We start from the raw sequence: 17,910 nt of genomic DNA on the forward strand, positions 1-17,910 counted from the left end.
AAATCCAGAAGTTGCTGCCAGTTATTCTACCCTTCTCCAGAGGGTACCTGTTGAGGCATCCCCAGACCGCAAGCAATGAAAAACCTTGTGAGATGATGAGAATTTCAACTCGTACACTGTTTGTCTTACTGTGAAAACCCTTAGGAAAAAGCGGCACCCTGTTAAATAAGGAGTAATCGAATTTGTAAACAACATTCTAACTTCGTAACAACTCCTAAACACCCTCACTGGTCCTGAAAAGCCAATTTAAGATTAGTGAAATGTCAACTTTCTCCATTATAATGATAAATCTCAAATTTAAAAAAACATATTTAAAAAATTTTTAATCTTTATTTTAGCTTCAATCTTAATTCAATCAGTCATGATCCAAGGCAAACTCACCTGCCGTAAGTGTTTGCAGCTTGAGGAGCTTTGGCTCAGAATCACTGAGATGGAGGCTGAGCTGCAGACACTGCGACACATCAGGGAGGGGGAAAATTACCTGGATGCTTTGTACCAGGAGGCAGTCACAACACTTAGGATAGCGTCTTCTGATTTGGTCAGCGACAGGAGGGTGCGACTGTGAGTGAGGCAGGTCAGAAAGGTATGGCAATAATCCTGGGGGATTTTAATCTGCATATAGACTGGGAAAGTCAGATGGACAACAGTAGCCTAGATGAGGAATTCATAGAATGTTTTCTGGATAGTTTCTTAGAACACATTCTGACATCAACCGGAGAGTCGGCTATACTAGACCTGGTATTGTGCAACAAGGCAACGGGACAGGATTAATTAATGACCTCATAGTGAAGGAGTCCTTAGGTAGCAGCGATCATAATATGACAGAATTGTACATTCAGTTTGAGGGAGGGAAGAGGGGCCCCAACACTAGTATTTTAAACTTAAATAAGGGCTATTACAAGGGCATGAAAGCACTAAAGCGAACTGGCAAATTAGGTTAACGGCTAGGTCAATAGAAATGCAGTGGCAGACAGTTAAGGGGATATTTCAGAAAACACAGAATAGACACATTCCAACATGAAAGAAAAATTCCAAGGGGAGGACCCACTAGCCATGGTTAATTCAAAAAAAATTAAAGATAGTATTAAACTTAAAAAAAGGCATATAATTGTGCAAGGGTAGGTGGCAGGTGCCGTGAAAAGCTGATTACCATCACAAATTACTTATGGGTATATTGAACTTTTTAAGGAAGACTTGTGTGTTTTTAAAGTAATACAAGCAGGGACACTGAACAAAAGATGGCTGATAATGCAAAGTGATTGCTTTCTGGAAAATTACTATGTGGATTATACTGACAGACCTGTCCTGAGAGAACATGGAATATCACACCTAAAAAGATGCCATGGCCTTCTTCAAGCAGTAACACTTGAAAGGGAGATAAGAAAGATGCAAAAGACTGAACTTTAATCTCTTGTGGTTGCAGAGACAAAAGACTGATTTGCACTTCTCAGCAGTCACCCAAAAATCCTGTTGATTCATTTCTCAGGATATGTAAATATTTCTGATATGAATGGAAGATGACTATTTCCTCTCCCGGAATACACAAAAAAGGGTTAAAAACTCACTGCAGAACAGTGCAGTGTGCGCTCGTGTGCTGTGAGTGGCACAGCACAAGACCACCAACTAGTCACCTCTGCAGTTGCAGGCAAAGTCTCTTTCTCTCTGTTGCTGGAGGCAAGGCTCAGCAGAAGCCACAATCAAAAAGGAAATAGGACAGCCTCTTCAGCTATGCTGCAGAACCAAGTGTCTCCAAACCAACTGTGAAATTACCAAAGTCAGCTCTACTGGAATCACCCAACTTAAAGCTACAATGTACCGCCATTTACGCCTCACAGACAAGCCAAAGACTGATTCATATTTTTTTAAGCTTTCATTTAGACTCTTATCTTCTCATTTCTGATCTGTGTGAATGTGTGATGCGTTTTGATTATTTTTTCTCGGGTTTTTAGTAACTAATAAACATACTCGTTCTTTGACTCAAGAAAGCTTGGTTAAATTGGCCCCTTCTAAAAAATAAATACCTTTGGACTAGAAAAAGGTATCCACGGGGGAAGGGATCGCTTTTAAATTAACCTTGTTGCGACCAACTGAGGGTGTTGAATAAAGAAGGGGAGCCAGCTCATTTCTCCTCGTCCAGGAGGATTGCAAAATTGAGGTCCCATTTGCACAGTTAACAAATTGGGGGGGCCTCGCCTATAACACAGGCCAGAAGATAGGACAGAATTTAAGAAACAGCAATGAATGACCAAAAAATTGATAAGTAAGTAAAAATTAGAGTACAAGAGAAAGCTAGCTAGAAATATAAAGACAGATAGTAAGAGTTTCTATGCATATTTAAAAAAGTGTTAACACAAAGTGAGCAATGGTCCTACAGAAAGTGAGTCTGGGGAAATTAATGGAAAATATGGAGATGACAGGCGAATTGAACCAGTATTTTTCATCGGTCTTCACTATAGAGGATACATGTAACATCCCAGAAATAGCTGTAAATCAGGAAATGGGAGGGAGGAGCTTGGGAAAAGTACAATCTTCAGGGAAGAGGTACTGAGCAAATTGCTGGAGCTGCAGGCTGACAAGTCCCCATGTCCTGATGAACTTCATCCTAGGGTTTTAAAGAAGTGGCTAATGAGATAGTCGATGTGTTGATTTTAATTTTCCAAAATTCCCTAGATTCAGGGAAGGTTCCATTCGATTGGCAAATAGCAAAAGTGACTCCTTTATTCAAAAAGGGAGGGAGACAGAAAGCAGGAAACTGCAAGCCAGTTAGCTTAACATCTGTCATAGGGAAAATATTAGAAACTGTTATTAAAGTTGTTATAGTAGGGCACATGGAAAAATTCAGGCAGAGTCACATGGCTTTGTGCAAGAGAAATCATGTTTGACCAAATTATTGGAGATCTTTGAAGAAGTAATATATGCTGTGGATAAAGGGGAACCCATGATTTCCAGAAGGCATTTGATAAGGTGCGCATCAAAGGTTATTGCAAAAAATAAAAGCTCATGGTGTAAGGGATAACATATTGGCATGGATAGAATATTGGCTAGCTAACAGAAAGCAGAGAGTAGGCATAAATGTTTTTTTTTCTGGTTGGCAAGATGTAACGAGTGGTGTGCCACAGGGATCAGTGCTGGGGCCTCAACTTTTTACAATTTATATAAATGACTTGGATGAATGGACCAAAGGAATGGTTGCTAAATTTGCTGATGACACAAAGATAGGTAGGATAGTAAGATATGAAGAGGACACAAAGAGGCTACAAAGGGATATATGTAGGTTGAGTGAATGGGCAAAGACCTGGCAAATGGAGTATAATGTGGGAAATTATGAAATTGTCCATTTTGGCAAAAAAAAATTATCTAAATGGTGAGAGGTTGTAGAGCTCTGAGATGTAGAGGGATCTAGATGTCCCAGTGCATGAATCGCAGAAGACTAGTATGCAGGTACAGCAAGTAATTAGGAAGGCTAATAGAATGTTATCATTTATTGTGAGGGGAATTGAATACAAAAGTAGGGAGGTTACACTTCAGTTATACACAGCATTGGTGAGACTATATCTGGAGTACTGTGTCCAGTATTGGTCTCCTTATTTAAGGAAGGATATAAATGCATTGGAAGCAGTTCAGAGAAGGTTTACTAAACTAATACCTGGATTGGGCAGATTGTCATATGAAGAAAAGTTGGACAGGCTAGGCTGGTATCCGCTGGAGTTCAGAAGAGTAAAAGGCAACTTGATTGAAACATATAAGAAGGGTCTAGACAAGGTTGATATGGATGTTTCCTCTTGTGGGAAAATCTAGTACTAGGGGCCACTGTTTAAAAATAAGGGGTTGCCCATTTAGGACAGAGATGTGGAAAAATTTGTTGTATCAGAGGGTTGAGAGTCTTTGGAACTCTCTTCCTCAAAAGGCGGTGAAAGCAAAGTCTGAACATTTTTAAGGCAGAGGTATTCTGATTACCAAGGGGTGAAAGGTTATTGAGGTAGGCGAGAATGTGGAGTTGAGATTACAATCAGATCAGCTATGATCTTATTGAGTGGCGGAGCAGGCTCGAAGGGCTGAGTGGCCCACTCCTGTTCCTAATTAGTATGTTCGTATTATCATAGCCATTGCTGTACTGCAGGTAGCTATTAATTAATTTTAACTGGCAGTATGCATTAGAAACCATGCTATTTCATTTAAGCAATTATTTTAAAAATGTTAAGTGAATTATAAAAGTTAAAGTTTAGAAAGAGAAAATGAAAAATATATACATAATCATGTCCCAAGAACCTTTTCATTGGTGTTACACAAAGAAAAAAACCATCAATTATTTGTCTTCTGACATTAAGGCTTAATTTTTTGCTTAATGTTGTAAGAGAGAGTGATCTAATTAGACTGAAGATATAAATAAAGCTGCAGAATTATATGCACTACCACAAAACATTTTACTCATGGCCTTTTTCCTATCTGAAGGACAGCTCATAATTTTAACTACAATTACTACAAACAAAGCATTTTGCAGTATATTCAAAAAATGCATGTAGATGGTTTATAATTAGACTGTTATAAAATCTTACCAAATATGTAGAATACATATGACCAATCCAAGTAATAGCAAATTATTCCAGACAATGGGAGGGAAACAACTGTTCCAAATTGAGCACCTAGAAAGTAATAAGACTCAAGATTTAGAAAACATTCCACTACATGACAAGTATTCAGGGTGGTACCAGATGTAAAGCTACATTAAAATTAGTATTCAATTTCAATAGTTTGTAAACAGTCTATCAAGATTTACACAATGTGAGTGAACATCAATCCTACAGGTCTTATTTTCACTTTATATGAACTGAACAGAACACTTTGCACTACAAAAATTTAAAACTCTGAATGTCATCATACACAGAACAAATACTGGCACAAAGAGGCTAAAACCAGAAACATATAATTACATTTTCATTTAGAAACACGTGCTACTTTTTGGAGTGAATCTAATGCTGTGGTTCAGGTAAGGAATGTTGCTAGGTCTTAGAACTGACTGGGCATAAACTAAACAGGAACATCTGAGGCAACTAAAGAATTTCATTATCAGGATCCCTTTGCAAATACAAGCCATTACAAAAAACAAATGGTCAAAGATTTTATGTTTTGTGATTTTCTTATTTTGTTTAAACACTAAACGTCTATATGATCAGGATACTTGTTTAAAAGAAGTGGTAGTACACCAGATACATAAGCTGAATATGCAATCGATACAGACCCAATTTTTTCAACAATTTCATTATTACTAATGTTAATTCTGCTCCCTCAGTGTCACCTTCAGCAAGTTAATAACAGAGTACTACACAATTTGTTTTTAATAGAATTAACTCACCTGCGTATGACAAACTGACGAGTGTGCTCCGTTCTAGAGGTGGAGCCCATTTAGCCCACATTGCATGCATGGCAGGGAAGGTCACACCCTATTACATAATCACAGTAGACACAAGAAAAAGTTCAACCTTTTAAATTAACTGAGAGCCAAATTGGGAAGAATAAATCCATTGATTTAAACTCTACTCATTTGCCACCAATTCCATCCATGTCCTTGGCCAATCCAGGCTCTACTATACTGATCAAAATTTTGCCACTCTATTTGACCAAGCTGAGCTACTGACCCAATAGCATCCCCATCACCAAGGGAGCCCACTTCCACCTCCATAATATTACTCATTTCCATTCCTGCCTCAGCCCAGCTGCTTAGTGATGCCTTTGTTACCTCCAGGCTCAACTGTACCAATGCTTTTTCCCTGCCCCTCTCGATCTCTATAACCTTCCAAAGCAATCCAAGAACTCTGCTTTGCTTGAACTCTGGCCTCTTGTACATTTCCTACCCCAGAATTAGCAGCTGTACTTTCAGCTGTTTAGTCCTTAAGCTCTGTAATTCCCTCCCTAAATCTCTGTGCCTCTCCCTCAAGATCTACAAGCTCTGTCACCTGTCTCTTTGGCTTGGTGTCAAATTTTGTTTGAATACGGTCCAGTGAAGCATCTTGGAATGTTTTGCTACTTTTATTATTATATAAATGTGAACTGTTGTTGCAATGAAAGATCATCAACCCGAAACCTCAACTCTGTTTCCCTCTCCACAGGTTTTGCCAGGCCTGCTGAGTATTTCTAGCATTTTCTGTTTTTATTCTAGAAATCAAAGGAATTTTTTAAAAAACGATGCATATTTACACATATACTGATCAATAATAATTTATTAGGAATGAAGAAAGTGAATCCAAAATATCATCCTTATTTATAAAATGAATTCTACATTGTAGCAATATTTCTAATAGCTAAGGTTGAGAATACCCCAAAACATTCAGATTAGAGAAACCTTTTTTAAGTTATGGCTGATCAAAGCTCTAATTATTTCACAACATTTATAGTGGTGGTGTAGTGGTATTGTCACTGGACTGGTAATCCAAAGACTCAAGGTAATGGTCTGGGGACCCGGATTCAAATCCCACCACAGCAGATGGTGGAATTTGAGTTCAATAAAAATCTGGAATTAAAAGTCTAATGTCAGCATCTTGTTAATATCCATTGTCAATTGTTGTAAAAACCCATCTGGTTCACGAATGTCCTTTAGGGAAGGAAACCTGCTGTCCTTACCAGGTCTGGCCTACATGTGATTCCAGACCCACAGCAATGCGGTTGACTCTTAAATGCCCTCTGAACAAGGGAAATTAGGGATAGGCAATAAATGCTGGCCTAGCCAGCAATCCCATGAACAAATAAAAAATATGAAAATGTATCTAAACAGCAAATGAACTTTAAAACCCAGGGTTTTGACAGAACTGACAAAAGTCATCTCTTTTTCTAACCACAGGTGCTGCCTGACCTGCTGAGTTCTTTCAGCATTTTCTGTTTTTTATTTCAGTTTTCAGCATCTGCAGTATTTTCCTTTTCGAGGTGGAGAGTAGTGATAATCAGGTAAACCCAAAAGTCATAGCAGTAAGTATTCAAATAATTATCATTCAGAAGGATGTATTTCCCTTTAAGATCCTACATCTATAAACTTTGTCTCCTCCTCCACAAATATTCTAGGTCAATATGACCTTTTCACCTGAGTCATATTTAATCTGGGCAACAGTAGGTGCATGAGGAACTAGAAATTCTGAAGTGATCTGGTCCCAATTTAATAACTACAGAAAATTCAAAACAATCACCATATTTTAAAAGATCCATATTGTTTCCTAACAAAATTATAATTAATGCCAATTTGACTCAGTATCTTCCCTCCCAATGGAGATGCTATATTTTCTAGGAATCAGAGAAGCCAAATCAGTCAAAAATAAATGAACAATTGTTTATATATAACAAATGCCACACACATTTGAATGTTTTAATTATGTAAAACGCTTAAACATATGAAACAAAAACGTGAGAACATACCTCTCCCAGACCTTCAATAACTCTCAGTACAATTATGCAATAAGCACTCAATGATGCTGCTGCTGGAGTCAACAGTGTTAAACATGAAGTGCCCAGTATGCCAAAGCCAAGTAACAGCTTCCCTCCAAATCGACCTGCCAGATATCCACCAGGAATCTGAGTAACGATGTAACCAAAGAAGAAAGCACTAAGTATCCATCCTTGTATATCCGAATCCCAGTTATATACCTTGCCCTGTTAGAGACAATTTGAAAAAAATATAGTAAAATAAGATAAAATTTTCAGAACTGAGCTTATTCATGTTTAAAGTATAGATAAACTAATTGACCTCAGGATTTTTCTAAGTGCTCAATTTGCAAAACATTTGAACTTCCACAAATGGGTAATAAACAAAGAAGTTCAACATCTTTTTAATATACCAGTATATCATTCAGAAGGAATATTTCCACCATCCACTTTGCATAAAACATGTGTATTTCTGTGCAACTTTTTGCTCTTAGGATGTGGGTTACACTGGCAAAGGTAGGTACATTTATTATCAACCCTAGTTGCTTTGAGTAGGTGAAGGTGGACTTTCTTGAACCTCTGCAGTCCTTGTGCTGATGGTGCCATCATGTGGTTGGCTAGGGAATTCCAGGATATTGACCCAGCGATAATGAAGGAAAAACATTAATGTTCCCTTTTCAGCATACTTTGCAAATTACAAGAGGAACTTTGTACTCCTGTAACATTGCTGATTTTGCTCTTCGTGGTGGTAGAGGTCACAGGGGACGGAGGTGCTGTTTGGAGAAAGCCAATTTTGATTGGCTGTTAGGTCCCGAGTTTCTGAGTAATTCTGGTGAGTTTGAAACCAGTACTGCAAAGACTCTCTGAAGCATATTGTCATAGCGACTGGAAGAAGTCAGTGTACTGGAGGAGAAGAGCAATGCAAGCTTTAAAATGCAAGCTTCAGGGTGCTTGCTTTGTATTGTATTGGAAATATTGCACATATGATCAATGGATATGCTTCAAATTTATAAAAATAGCCTCAAGGCAGCATAACTATTGAGATTTGACAAGATGATATAGAATTCATCTTGAAAGATGCTTTTGCAATGAATTAGTCTCATGGCTGAATACAGTATCTTGCTATGGCTGAGAAATTCCTGATTTGGAATGCAATGCCTTTGATTTCTCCCAATAGGAAGCAAAAGGAGTGTTGTTCTAACTTGTATTACTATTGCAGTCAAAGTAATTTTGATATTGACATCCTTACTGAAGTTCTTAAATTATTCAAATTAATATTTAAGTACATTATACTTCGAAATCTAGCTGCAGCAAGCAAAGCCATCCTGCCTGCATGATACAAGTCTTACGTGTGCTCTGAAATATGAATCTAAATAGCAAGAAAACACTCCTCTAAGGGTGTCAGCGCCAAAACTACTTTGATTGCCAAAGTATCCTAAAATAAGTTGACTCTAGTGCTTCCAATTGGGAGACTATGACACGGCTCCTCTCCAAACTCGTATGGAATTTTTTGAATTTCCTCGAAGTTTCGCTACTCACCCTCTCCATTTCTGAAGGTGAATGAACTGTATTAAGTTTATTTATTCTTTCATGGGATGTGGACGTCGCTGGCAAGCCTATATTTGTTGTCCATCTCTAACTGCCCTCGAGAAGATGGTGGTGAAACCTGAATGGCTTGCTAAGCTATTTCAGAGGGCAGTTAAGAGTCAATTACATTGCTGTTATCCAAAAGGTTATGTACAAATAGCAAAAAGCTATCACTGGAAGTATTTCTGCTTTGAAAGTTTGATGTGCTGAGCTGGAGCAGCAATAGCCACTCAAGTTTCCATACTGCTATTTCAGTTTTTTGCTGTTAGTAGATTGTCATATACTCCACCTCCTTTACGTTGCAATAAACACTTGCTACTTCCATTTCAAACAGACGAATGCTTTGAAATCCATCAAGAATTCTTGGGGGCCCGAGCTCAGAACATTTGGACCTTGCCCTGCAAAACCACCATGCAATATAATGCCCGAAGATTTAACGTCCAGCTTTATGAAGAACAGCTATAGAAGATTATAGAAGCCCTTCTACTGCGTATTCCAACCCTAGTGTAAAGTTCCAATAGCAACTTCCAGTGTTCCAACTCTGTTCACTGGCTTCTCCATCACATCTTCCTACCCCTGGAGCCATACAGCGCAAGCATGATGATCATCAGGGTGTCGGTGCCAAACTGTCAAAGCTGCATAACCACTAACCAAGCGCTCAAATTCCTGTCACTGCTTGTCATGCATTTCAAATAATCCAAGTTGACAGCTCTCTTTAAGATTATGGCCTGCTGTCTTTTTGACCAGAGCATGGACCTTAGAGGCCTGTTAATCCAGTTCTGCTAATACTGTATTTATGCTTCAGTGCTGCCGCAGAATATACCCCATCTGAATCACGAGTGCTGTTTTATGAAGCACTAATTCTCTCGTACTATGGACTTGACTCGAGATAGTTTTGTGTGTCCAGATACAAAGCACTAACAGTGGAAATTGTTAATAGCTGCCCAACCCAGCAGTCAAACAGGTATATTTCCTTTAAAGCCTAAGTAGTGACTTTTGAGCAACTGTACACATGCAGTCATGCTAATGTTCTGCATTCTGTCCCAAAATATGACTCAAGAAAATTCAGAGCACCAGCATCTTAAATAGATTGCAGAAGTGACCAATAATACCAAGTTAATAATACAGCCATGGGCATCTACGCTGTGGCACCAGGTTGGAGAAGCAACAGCAGCTCATGGCATAACATTTCCACACAAATTGTGAAATATTAGATATACAAAAATATGTTAGTTAAACACACATTGTAAAAATTTCTGTGCTAAAAGGTTTGGTAATCTTTAACTTTTACCAACGTACATTGGTGAGTATTTCATCTGGATGTACAAGCTAGAGATACTAAATGTTATCTTACCCTTTTCACATACTTTTGTTGAGTAGAATTGGAATGTGGTGGACATGCCTCAACACTCCCGTTCTTGGGTAAAGTTGCATTATCATCTAACATCTCGACCATTGCCACGCTGAGGTTCACACGTAGTGCATACACAACAAAAAATCCCCAAAAGGCCAAAATTGCCAGGTTGCATCGAGAAGAACAACATGTCGATACTGGAGAGAATATTGAGAACAGTTGTTTTGAAGAATACATGTTATAAACCTTACATCACATGCCATCTCAAATTTAATGAACAAGCTAGAGACTTAGGTAGAAATTTGAAACAGTGGCATCTTTTGGTAAAACCAGCAATGTTTTTGTACAAATTAATCAGTGGACTTTCCAATTTTTTCTATTTCATTTGTTAATCTTTTAAATTCTATTTTTTTCTGGATTCTTTTCTAGCCCCTTCAGTACCTACTGTTAAGGCCACGCTGCCCCCTTTGATCTCAACCTAGCTCCCTGAAGGACAAAAAACAGACATGACAGTAAAATCCATCTCAATAGTAACACTTATGAACTAAAATCAACAAACCCAGATAGAGGTCTGATTACTTGCGGAAGCTGCATAAAAGAACATCCTGTTGTGGCTGTGATGCTCCTACACTTTCAGAATCATCTGACTTAACTGTCGCAACTTCTGACAGTGAAGCTAGTTTTGCCACCGGCACACAATGTTAATATAATGTTTTTTGAATATTTGAATGAACGTTTGAATACATGTTGGAATTCCTTCATGCAAATCCTGTATTGGAACTTATACCATGAAGGCAAAGTGGCTAGGTTGCAAGCCAAATGCAAAGCCAAGGATGACTTCTCTGACACAAAACATTATAAAACTACCATCTATACTTGAGTAATAGTTGATCTCATACAAAAGTCAACCCCTGACATTTGGCAAGAAATCCAAACTTCTCCTACTTATACCCACTCACTGCGAAGTCAAACTCGCCCTGTTGCAAATCTACTCATTCGAAAGTAGCTGTTCAGCTCCTTGGGTCTTTATAGCTCCTTTTGCACTACTTGTAGAGTGGGGTTGGCAGGATCAGTCTCCGGCCTGGCAACTCTTGATCAGCTGATGTACCACTGTAAACAGTTAGGTAGCAAGATGATGAGAGGGTGGATTTCAACCCCTTGAAAATATTACTTGTGTATAAGTCAACCCCTTACTTTTTGGCTAAAAATTTGGTCTCACAAACTCAACTTTTACACAGGTATATATAGTATGTAAAACCATGACTACAAAGTTCTTGAACATTGAGATCAAGTGTCATAGATTTATTCATATTTAATCACACTTTAAACATTATATTTACAACCACACCTGGTGATGGTTTGATTAGTAAACATGTTACAGTCCAAGGGCTCAGTGTTTTAGAATTTTATGAATCCAAGTGCTCATCACAAACTGCCACATTTTGTAATTTTTTCTCACCTTTTGCCACAATCCACTGCTTCCATATTGCATGATTAGAAAAACAATTCCATATAAAAATTCAATTGAATGAGCCCCTTATCAATAACTGTAAGTAAATTACTTTACTAATGAGCTTCCTTATGGTTGGGCTAATGAGATCGGCATAACACCCATACTTTATCTTATTACCAATTTTGATGTTGCAAATAATTGCAATTTCACCAGGTGAAACATTTAATTATAAATCTGTTATTTATTTTGTAACATTCAGCACCCATCAATCTCCTGATTCTACAAAAACCCAATTAAAAATGTACACCTAGATATTTTCCTTTCGCAGAACTGTTTTGCTGTACCCATTATCAAATAATGCAGGTACTGGGGCACTCGGGGCTTAGGTGAGGAAAAGGGAGTCCACATACATAAATCTTTGACAGCAGCAAGATAAGTTTTAGAAAAGCATAATGAATCCTTGGCTTTATAGAGGAAGAGAGTACGAAAACTGGAACATTATGCCAAGCCTTTATAAGTCAGATAGACCTCAGCTGGAGTATCCAGACTTCATGGATGCTAAGGCCTTGGAAATGCAGTGAAGATTGACTGGAATGGTGCCAGGGATGAGGGGCTTTACTTATCAGGGATCAGAGTGGCCGAAAACAAAAAGGTCTGAATTTTTTTTTGTGACAAGGGATCATGAACACATTATAGCACATGCAGCAAAGTCACTGCATTCTTCTAAATTCCAGTGAGTATAGGCCCAATTTACTCTCATCATAGAACAACCCTCTCGTCCCAGGGAACGATCTAATGAACCATTGTTGTAGCACTTCCAAAGCAAGTATATCCTGCCTTAGATACAGAGACCAAGACTGTACTCAGTACCCCTGTTGTGGTCTCAAATCCTGCACAATTGCAGCAAGACTTCCTTATTCTTGTACCCCAATCCCCATTCAATAAAGGCCAACATGTAATTTGCCTCCTTAATTGGCTTGTTGTACCTGCATGTTAACTTTGTGTTCCTCGTACAAGTACACCAAAGTCTCGAGGTGTCAGCTGTGGCTCAGTTCATAGCACCCTCACCTTTGAGTCAGAAGGTTGTGGGTTCATGTCCCACTCCCGGAAAAAAAAACCAAGAACTGTGAATGTACTCGAAAGAGTTACACCAAAGTCTCTCTGACCAACAACATTTACAAGCTGTACATCTTTTAGAAAATATTCTCTTTTTCTATTCTTATGACCAAAGTGAATAACCTCACACTTCCCTAAATTGTATTCCGTCTGACACCTTGTTGCCTACTCACTTAATCTGACTATATTTCTTCGCAGCCTTCGTCCTTCTCTCAGTTTAGTGTTTTATATAGTTCTAGCATAACCTCCCCTATTCATGTGTTCTAGGCCATGACCATTAAAAGAAAGTATTGCACATGTGTTCTTGACCATCTGTCTTGCTACCTTCAGGGAGATATTGACATAAACTCCAAGGTCCATCAGTTCCTCTACACTTCTCTGAATTGTACCAGTTATTATGTTTTACCATCCCCAAATACATTGCCTTATGCATCTTTGGATTAAATTCCATTTGCCATTTTTCTGCCTGAAACAATACCTATTATAATTCCACGCTAGAATCAGTATGCTGCAGTCCATGTATAACAGCATTGTCTAAAACAGTGCAGTCAAAAATCAAGGGGAATATTAAAATTCCCAAATTCACTTGAAAACTGCATCAAAACAAAAAACATTAGGCAACTTTTTATGCAGATCTCAGTAAACTTTAGCTTTTAACAGACGAGATATGCAAGCACTTTATTACCTGTGCGCCCACAGAACTGAAATTTCACTGTATAAAACAGAAAAATAACAATGATTTACATTCAACTCCAAGCAAGTTTAGTCAGATACAAAGAAAGTGTTCCAGTAATGACAGAAAGAAAAGCTTAAATAAAATTCATCAGGACTCTTTCATTTGGCAGTGGCTTACACTCTTGCTTTTTCTAAAATGATTGATATGCAACACACTTTGTTTTAAAAGAAGAAAGTTTCAAAACCAGTGTGTGTGTGTCTCAATCTCTCTGACCTCTGCTCTCACCCCTGCACGGGAGTATTACGTGACTGAACCTCGAACTGCTCAGGAGCCTACACAAGTGAACTTCAGCCCAGATGTCGAAGCACTATCGGTTGAGTCCAGTAGGGAAACATAACTTGGCCTCAACTGCCTACGCATCTCTGGGTTCAAAAAGTAGCCTGCTTCATCAGTCATGGGAGAAACAAGCTTGCGTTGCGTTCACCATTAATGCTTCTGACTGCCAACTGAATACAGGGAAAGAGATTTCCACCGCCCACTTTTATCAAACTAATTTTTAAAAGCATTTTTATGATTTCACTACAAGCAACCAGTAGCAGAAATCTCTTCGCCTTCTCTGCAACACTGGCTGAAACCCTTCCCGAAATATTATTGGGTTGGTTATAGGCACCTCCAAGTGACAAGCTGGTTACATTTTATATATGGGCTGAGCCAGAGGGCTGCAAGGGGAAAGGGACAGTGGTGATCTGCAGCAAGTAGCAATGCAATGATTGACACAGGTCTCGCTCCCTGCCTAGCGCCCGCCGCCTCCCCACTCCACCTCACCACATGGGAAGCAACTTTGCCCTGAAGCCCACTGCTAATATCCAGTGACAACGTACTACGCTTGAGAGTCCAGAAGGCGATGCAGTCATCACTGTGCACTAAGTGCAGTCCCTTGATGCTGTTCTTGTATTCCAAGTGGCCGGTGGGCCACTTGCCAGCCATGCCAGCCTCACCAATATCCTGAGAGCCAGCACCCAGTAACCATTACTAGCGCCACCATCTTAGCAGTGAAAGTGGCTCAATGCTGATAGCAGCCGGATACAGGCAGGAGAGAGGTTGAGTGGCGGCACCCTTGGGCAGAGCTCAGGAAGAAAATTAAAAGGGTGGAATTCCATGATTCAAAAGTCACAATTCCACCACACTGTACAAATTTCTCATCTCTGAGTTACATGGAGAGATTGGAGAAGCTGGGATTGTACCCGCCTCAAGCAGAGGTTAAGAGGAAATTTAATAGAGATTTCAAAATCATGAAAATTCTGATTGAGTAGATAGAGAGAAACTGTTTCCATTGACAGGAGTGTCAATGGATAAAAGTTTAAGGAAAATGGCAAAAGAATGAAGAGAACTCCAGTTGCATCCAGTTCTGGGTGCCACACTTTAGGAAGGATGTGAAGGCATTGGAAAGAGTGCAGAAAAGATTCATGAGAATGGTTCCATGAATGAAGATAGATTAGAGAAGTTAGGATTGTTTTCCTTGGAGAAAAGAAAGCTGAGAGGAGATTTGATAGAGGTAACCAAAAGCCTGAGGGGTGTGAACAGAGTAGATAGGGAGAACCTGTTCCCACTCGTAAAAGGATCAAGAACAAGAGGACATAGATTTAAAGTAATTGGCAAAAGAAGCAAAAGTGATATGAGAAAAAACTTTTTCACACAGCGAGTGGTTAAGGTCACTGCTTGAAAGTGTGGTGGAGGCAGGTTCAATCGAGGCATTCAATAGGAAATTAGACTGTTACTTGAAGAGGAAGGATGTGCAGGGTTATGAGGAGAAGGCAGGAGAATGGCTCTAGGTGAATTGCTCATTTGGAGAGCCAGTACAGAGACAATGGGCCAAATGGCCCCCTTCTGCGATGTAACAGTTCTGTGTCAAGGATTGTTTTTTCTATGCAGACTTATTATAATCTGAAAGCCTGAAAGGGCCGAGCAAGCAGATTCAATAATAAGTTTCAAAAGGGAGTTGAATACATAAATGAAGGGGAATAATTATGGAGAAAGAGCAGGGGAGTGGGACTGACTGGATTGTTCTTTCAAAGAGCCAGCACAGGCACGATGGGCCGAATGGACGCTTCACTTTTTTGGCTATACCATCACAGTGAGAAAACTGCTTCAAGATTTTTGCGGTCTGATTATGTTTTAGAGAATCGTATATACTGCTGTCCAGAAAAATAAAACTGGACAGGTGGCAATCCCACATAAGGATGAAAGAATTAGACTCTTGGCAATCCTCTGGCTCATGCCAGCACCGAGACGTTCAAATATAACACCGGAATTGAGGGGGGGGGCGGTGAACCCGACCCACGCACCTTTCCTCCGCTCCCTGCTGAGCAGCGGCTGGATATCCTCGTCACCCGATCCCTCCATCTTGCTAGTCTCCGGCCGGGCCTATCTTCCCGTCACGCGCACATCCCGCTTCCGTCTCCATGGCTCCCGGCCGTTGCAGGGTGCGTCCGGGAGGCGTGCGCACGGGGAACGTGACCGGGAGGCGTGCGCATGCGCACACGGCAGCAGGGCGCGCCTGGGACTCACAATGAGTTAGGTGCGAGGAAACACTCGGGAGCTTTAATAAATAATCGGAGCATTTCATACCCTGCTCAGACTATATGCAGATAGTACGAACTGTAATTATTCTCCATTATCTCTATTTCCCTGTGCACTTAACTTTCCTTTATTATGTAGCACCTCTGACGCAGTAAAATATTTCCAGGCGGGTTTTCAGATGATAAATTGACACTGAGCCAAAGGAAATGCTAGCAGTTTTGTTCAAGAGCTTGTTACAAGAAGGGTCTTAAAGGAGGCGAGATACAGAGTCAGAGGTTTAGCATAAGAACGTCAGAAATAGGAGCAAGAGTAGACTATACAGCCCCTTGGGGGCATGCTGTGTTATTTAATGCAGTCTTGGCTTATCTTTGGCCGCAATTCCTCTTTACCTGTTCCCAGTTTGATTCCCTGAGAGACCAAAAAACTGTCTGTCTCAGCCCTAAGTATATTCAACGATAGAGCATCCAAAACCTTCTGGGGTAGAGAATTCCAAAAGTCCACAACCCTTTGAAAAAATTTCACCTCATCTCCGTCCTAATGAACAGCCCCTTATCCTGAGACTGTGCTCCTATGTTTGGATCCTCCAGTCAGGGCAGACACCTCTGTGTCTACTCTGTCAAGCCCCTCACAGTCTTCTATGTTTGAATGAGATCTCTCATGCTTAACTCCAGTGAATTTAGGCCCAATTTATTCAGCTTCTCATCACAGGACACCCCTCCCTATTCCCAAGAGTTAATCTAGTAAACCTTTGCTATACTGCCACCTATTCATGTATAAGTTTAGGTTTTAAGTTTGAGGTTTAGTGGTGGAATTCCAGAGATCAGGCACAAGATGGCCAAAATCTCAGCTGCCTACAGTGTGGTGATGGAAGTCAGAGATGTACAAAAAGCAGGAGTTGGAGGAATGTAGAGTTCTCAGAGGGTTGTAAGGTTACAGGAAACAAAATAAGGAGGGGAGACACCATAGAGAGATATGAATTTTGAGATGTTGGTGGGCCACATGCCAATGTAGTTTAACGAGGATAAGGATGATTGATGTACAAGACTTGGTGCAAGTCAGAATACGGGCAGCAGAGTTTGAGTTAGTTCACTTTTACAGTGGGTGGAAGATGGGAGGTTGGCCAGAAGACCATTAGAATAATCGAGATCATAAGGAGCGAAGGTACAGATGAGGTTTCAACAGCAAGTAAGCTGAGGCAGGGGTGGAGACAGGCGATGTTACAGAGGAAGTAGGAAGTCTTTCGATGGAGAGATATGAGGTCAGAAGCTCAACTCAGGTCAAATAGGATACTACGAGTAGACTGGTAGGGGGATGGAAACGCTGGCAAAGGAACGGAGTTCATGGCCAGGGCCCAAGATGATGCCCTTGTTCTTCCCAATGTTGAAATGGAGGAAAATGAAGCTTCTTCAGAACTGGATGTTGAAAAACTTGGCTTACAGCAAAGAGACAGTAGAAGGGTCAAGAGAGACAGTTGTAAGGCAGAACTGGGTGCCATCAGAGTACATGTGGCATAACTCTGACCACTTCTTTTGGAAAATAAATATAACATGTGGAGCCTGATGTCACATTTAGAGACAATGTCGCCAAGGAGCAGCATATAGATAGGAAATAGGAAGAAGCCAAAAATTCTTATGGGACTCTAGGCATAATAGTTCAGAAGCAGGAAGAGATGCCATTACAGGAGATTCTCTGGCTAGGACTGGATAGGCAAGAGGGGAACCAGCTATTATGATGGTT

At 40.0% G+C, this 17,910-nt stretch overlaps 1 protein-coding gene across 1 annotated transcript in view; it reads right to left on the minus strand.

Annotated features, from left to right (window-relative positions):
• slc17a5 (solute carrier family 17 member 5) overlaps positions 1 to 16,083 on the minus strand; it is a 30,359-nt gene extending 14,276 nt beyond the window's left edge. The window contains exons 1-5 of the mRNA XM_078541941.1: positions 15,939 to 16,083; positions 10,349 to 10,545; positions 7,402 to 7,635; positions 5,354 to 5,441; positions 4,557 to 4,643 (exon numbers count right to left, since the gene is read on the minus strand). Coding sequence (XP_078398067.1) covers positions 4,557 to 4,643; positions 5,354 to 5,441; positions 7,402 to 7,635; positions 10,349 to 10,545; positions 15,939 to 15,996 — 664 coding nt within the window. The 5' untranslated portion in view covers positions 15,997 to 16,083. The remainder of the gene's footprint in view (positions 1 to 4,556; positions 4,644 to 5,353; positions 5,442 to 7,401; positions 7,636 to 10,348; positions 10,546 to 15,938) is intronic.
• Positions 16,084 to 17,910: the final 1,827 nt, after the last annotated feature.

This window comes from Cetorhinus maximus, chromosome 5, assembly GCF_964194155.1.
Source record: "Cetorhinus maximus chromosome 5, sCetMax3.hap1.1, whole genome shotgun sequence".
In the NCBI taxonomy this organism is placed as follows: domain Eukaryota; kingdom Metazoa; phylum Chordata; class Chondrichthyes; order Lamniformes; family Cetorhinidae; genus Cetorhinus; species Cetorhinus maximus.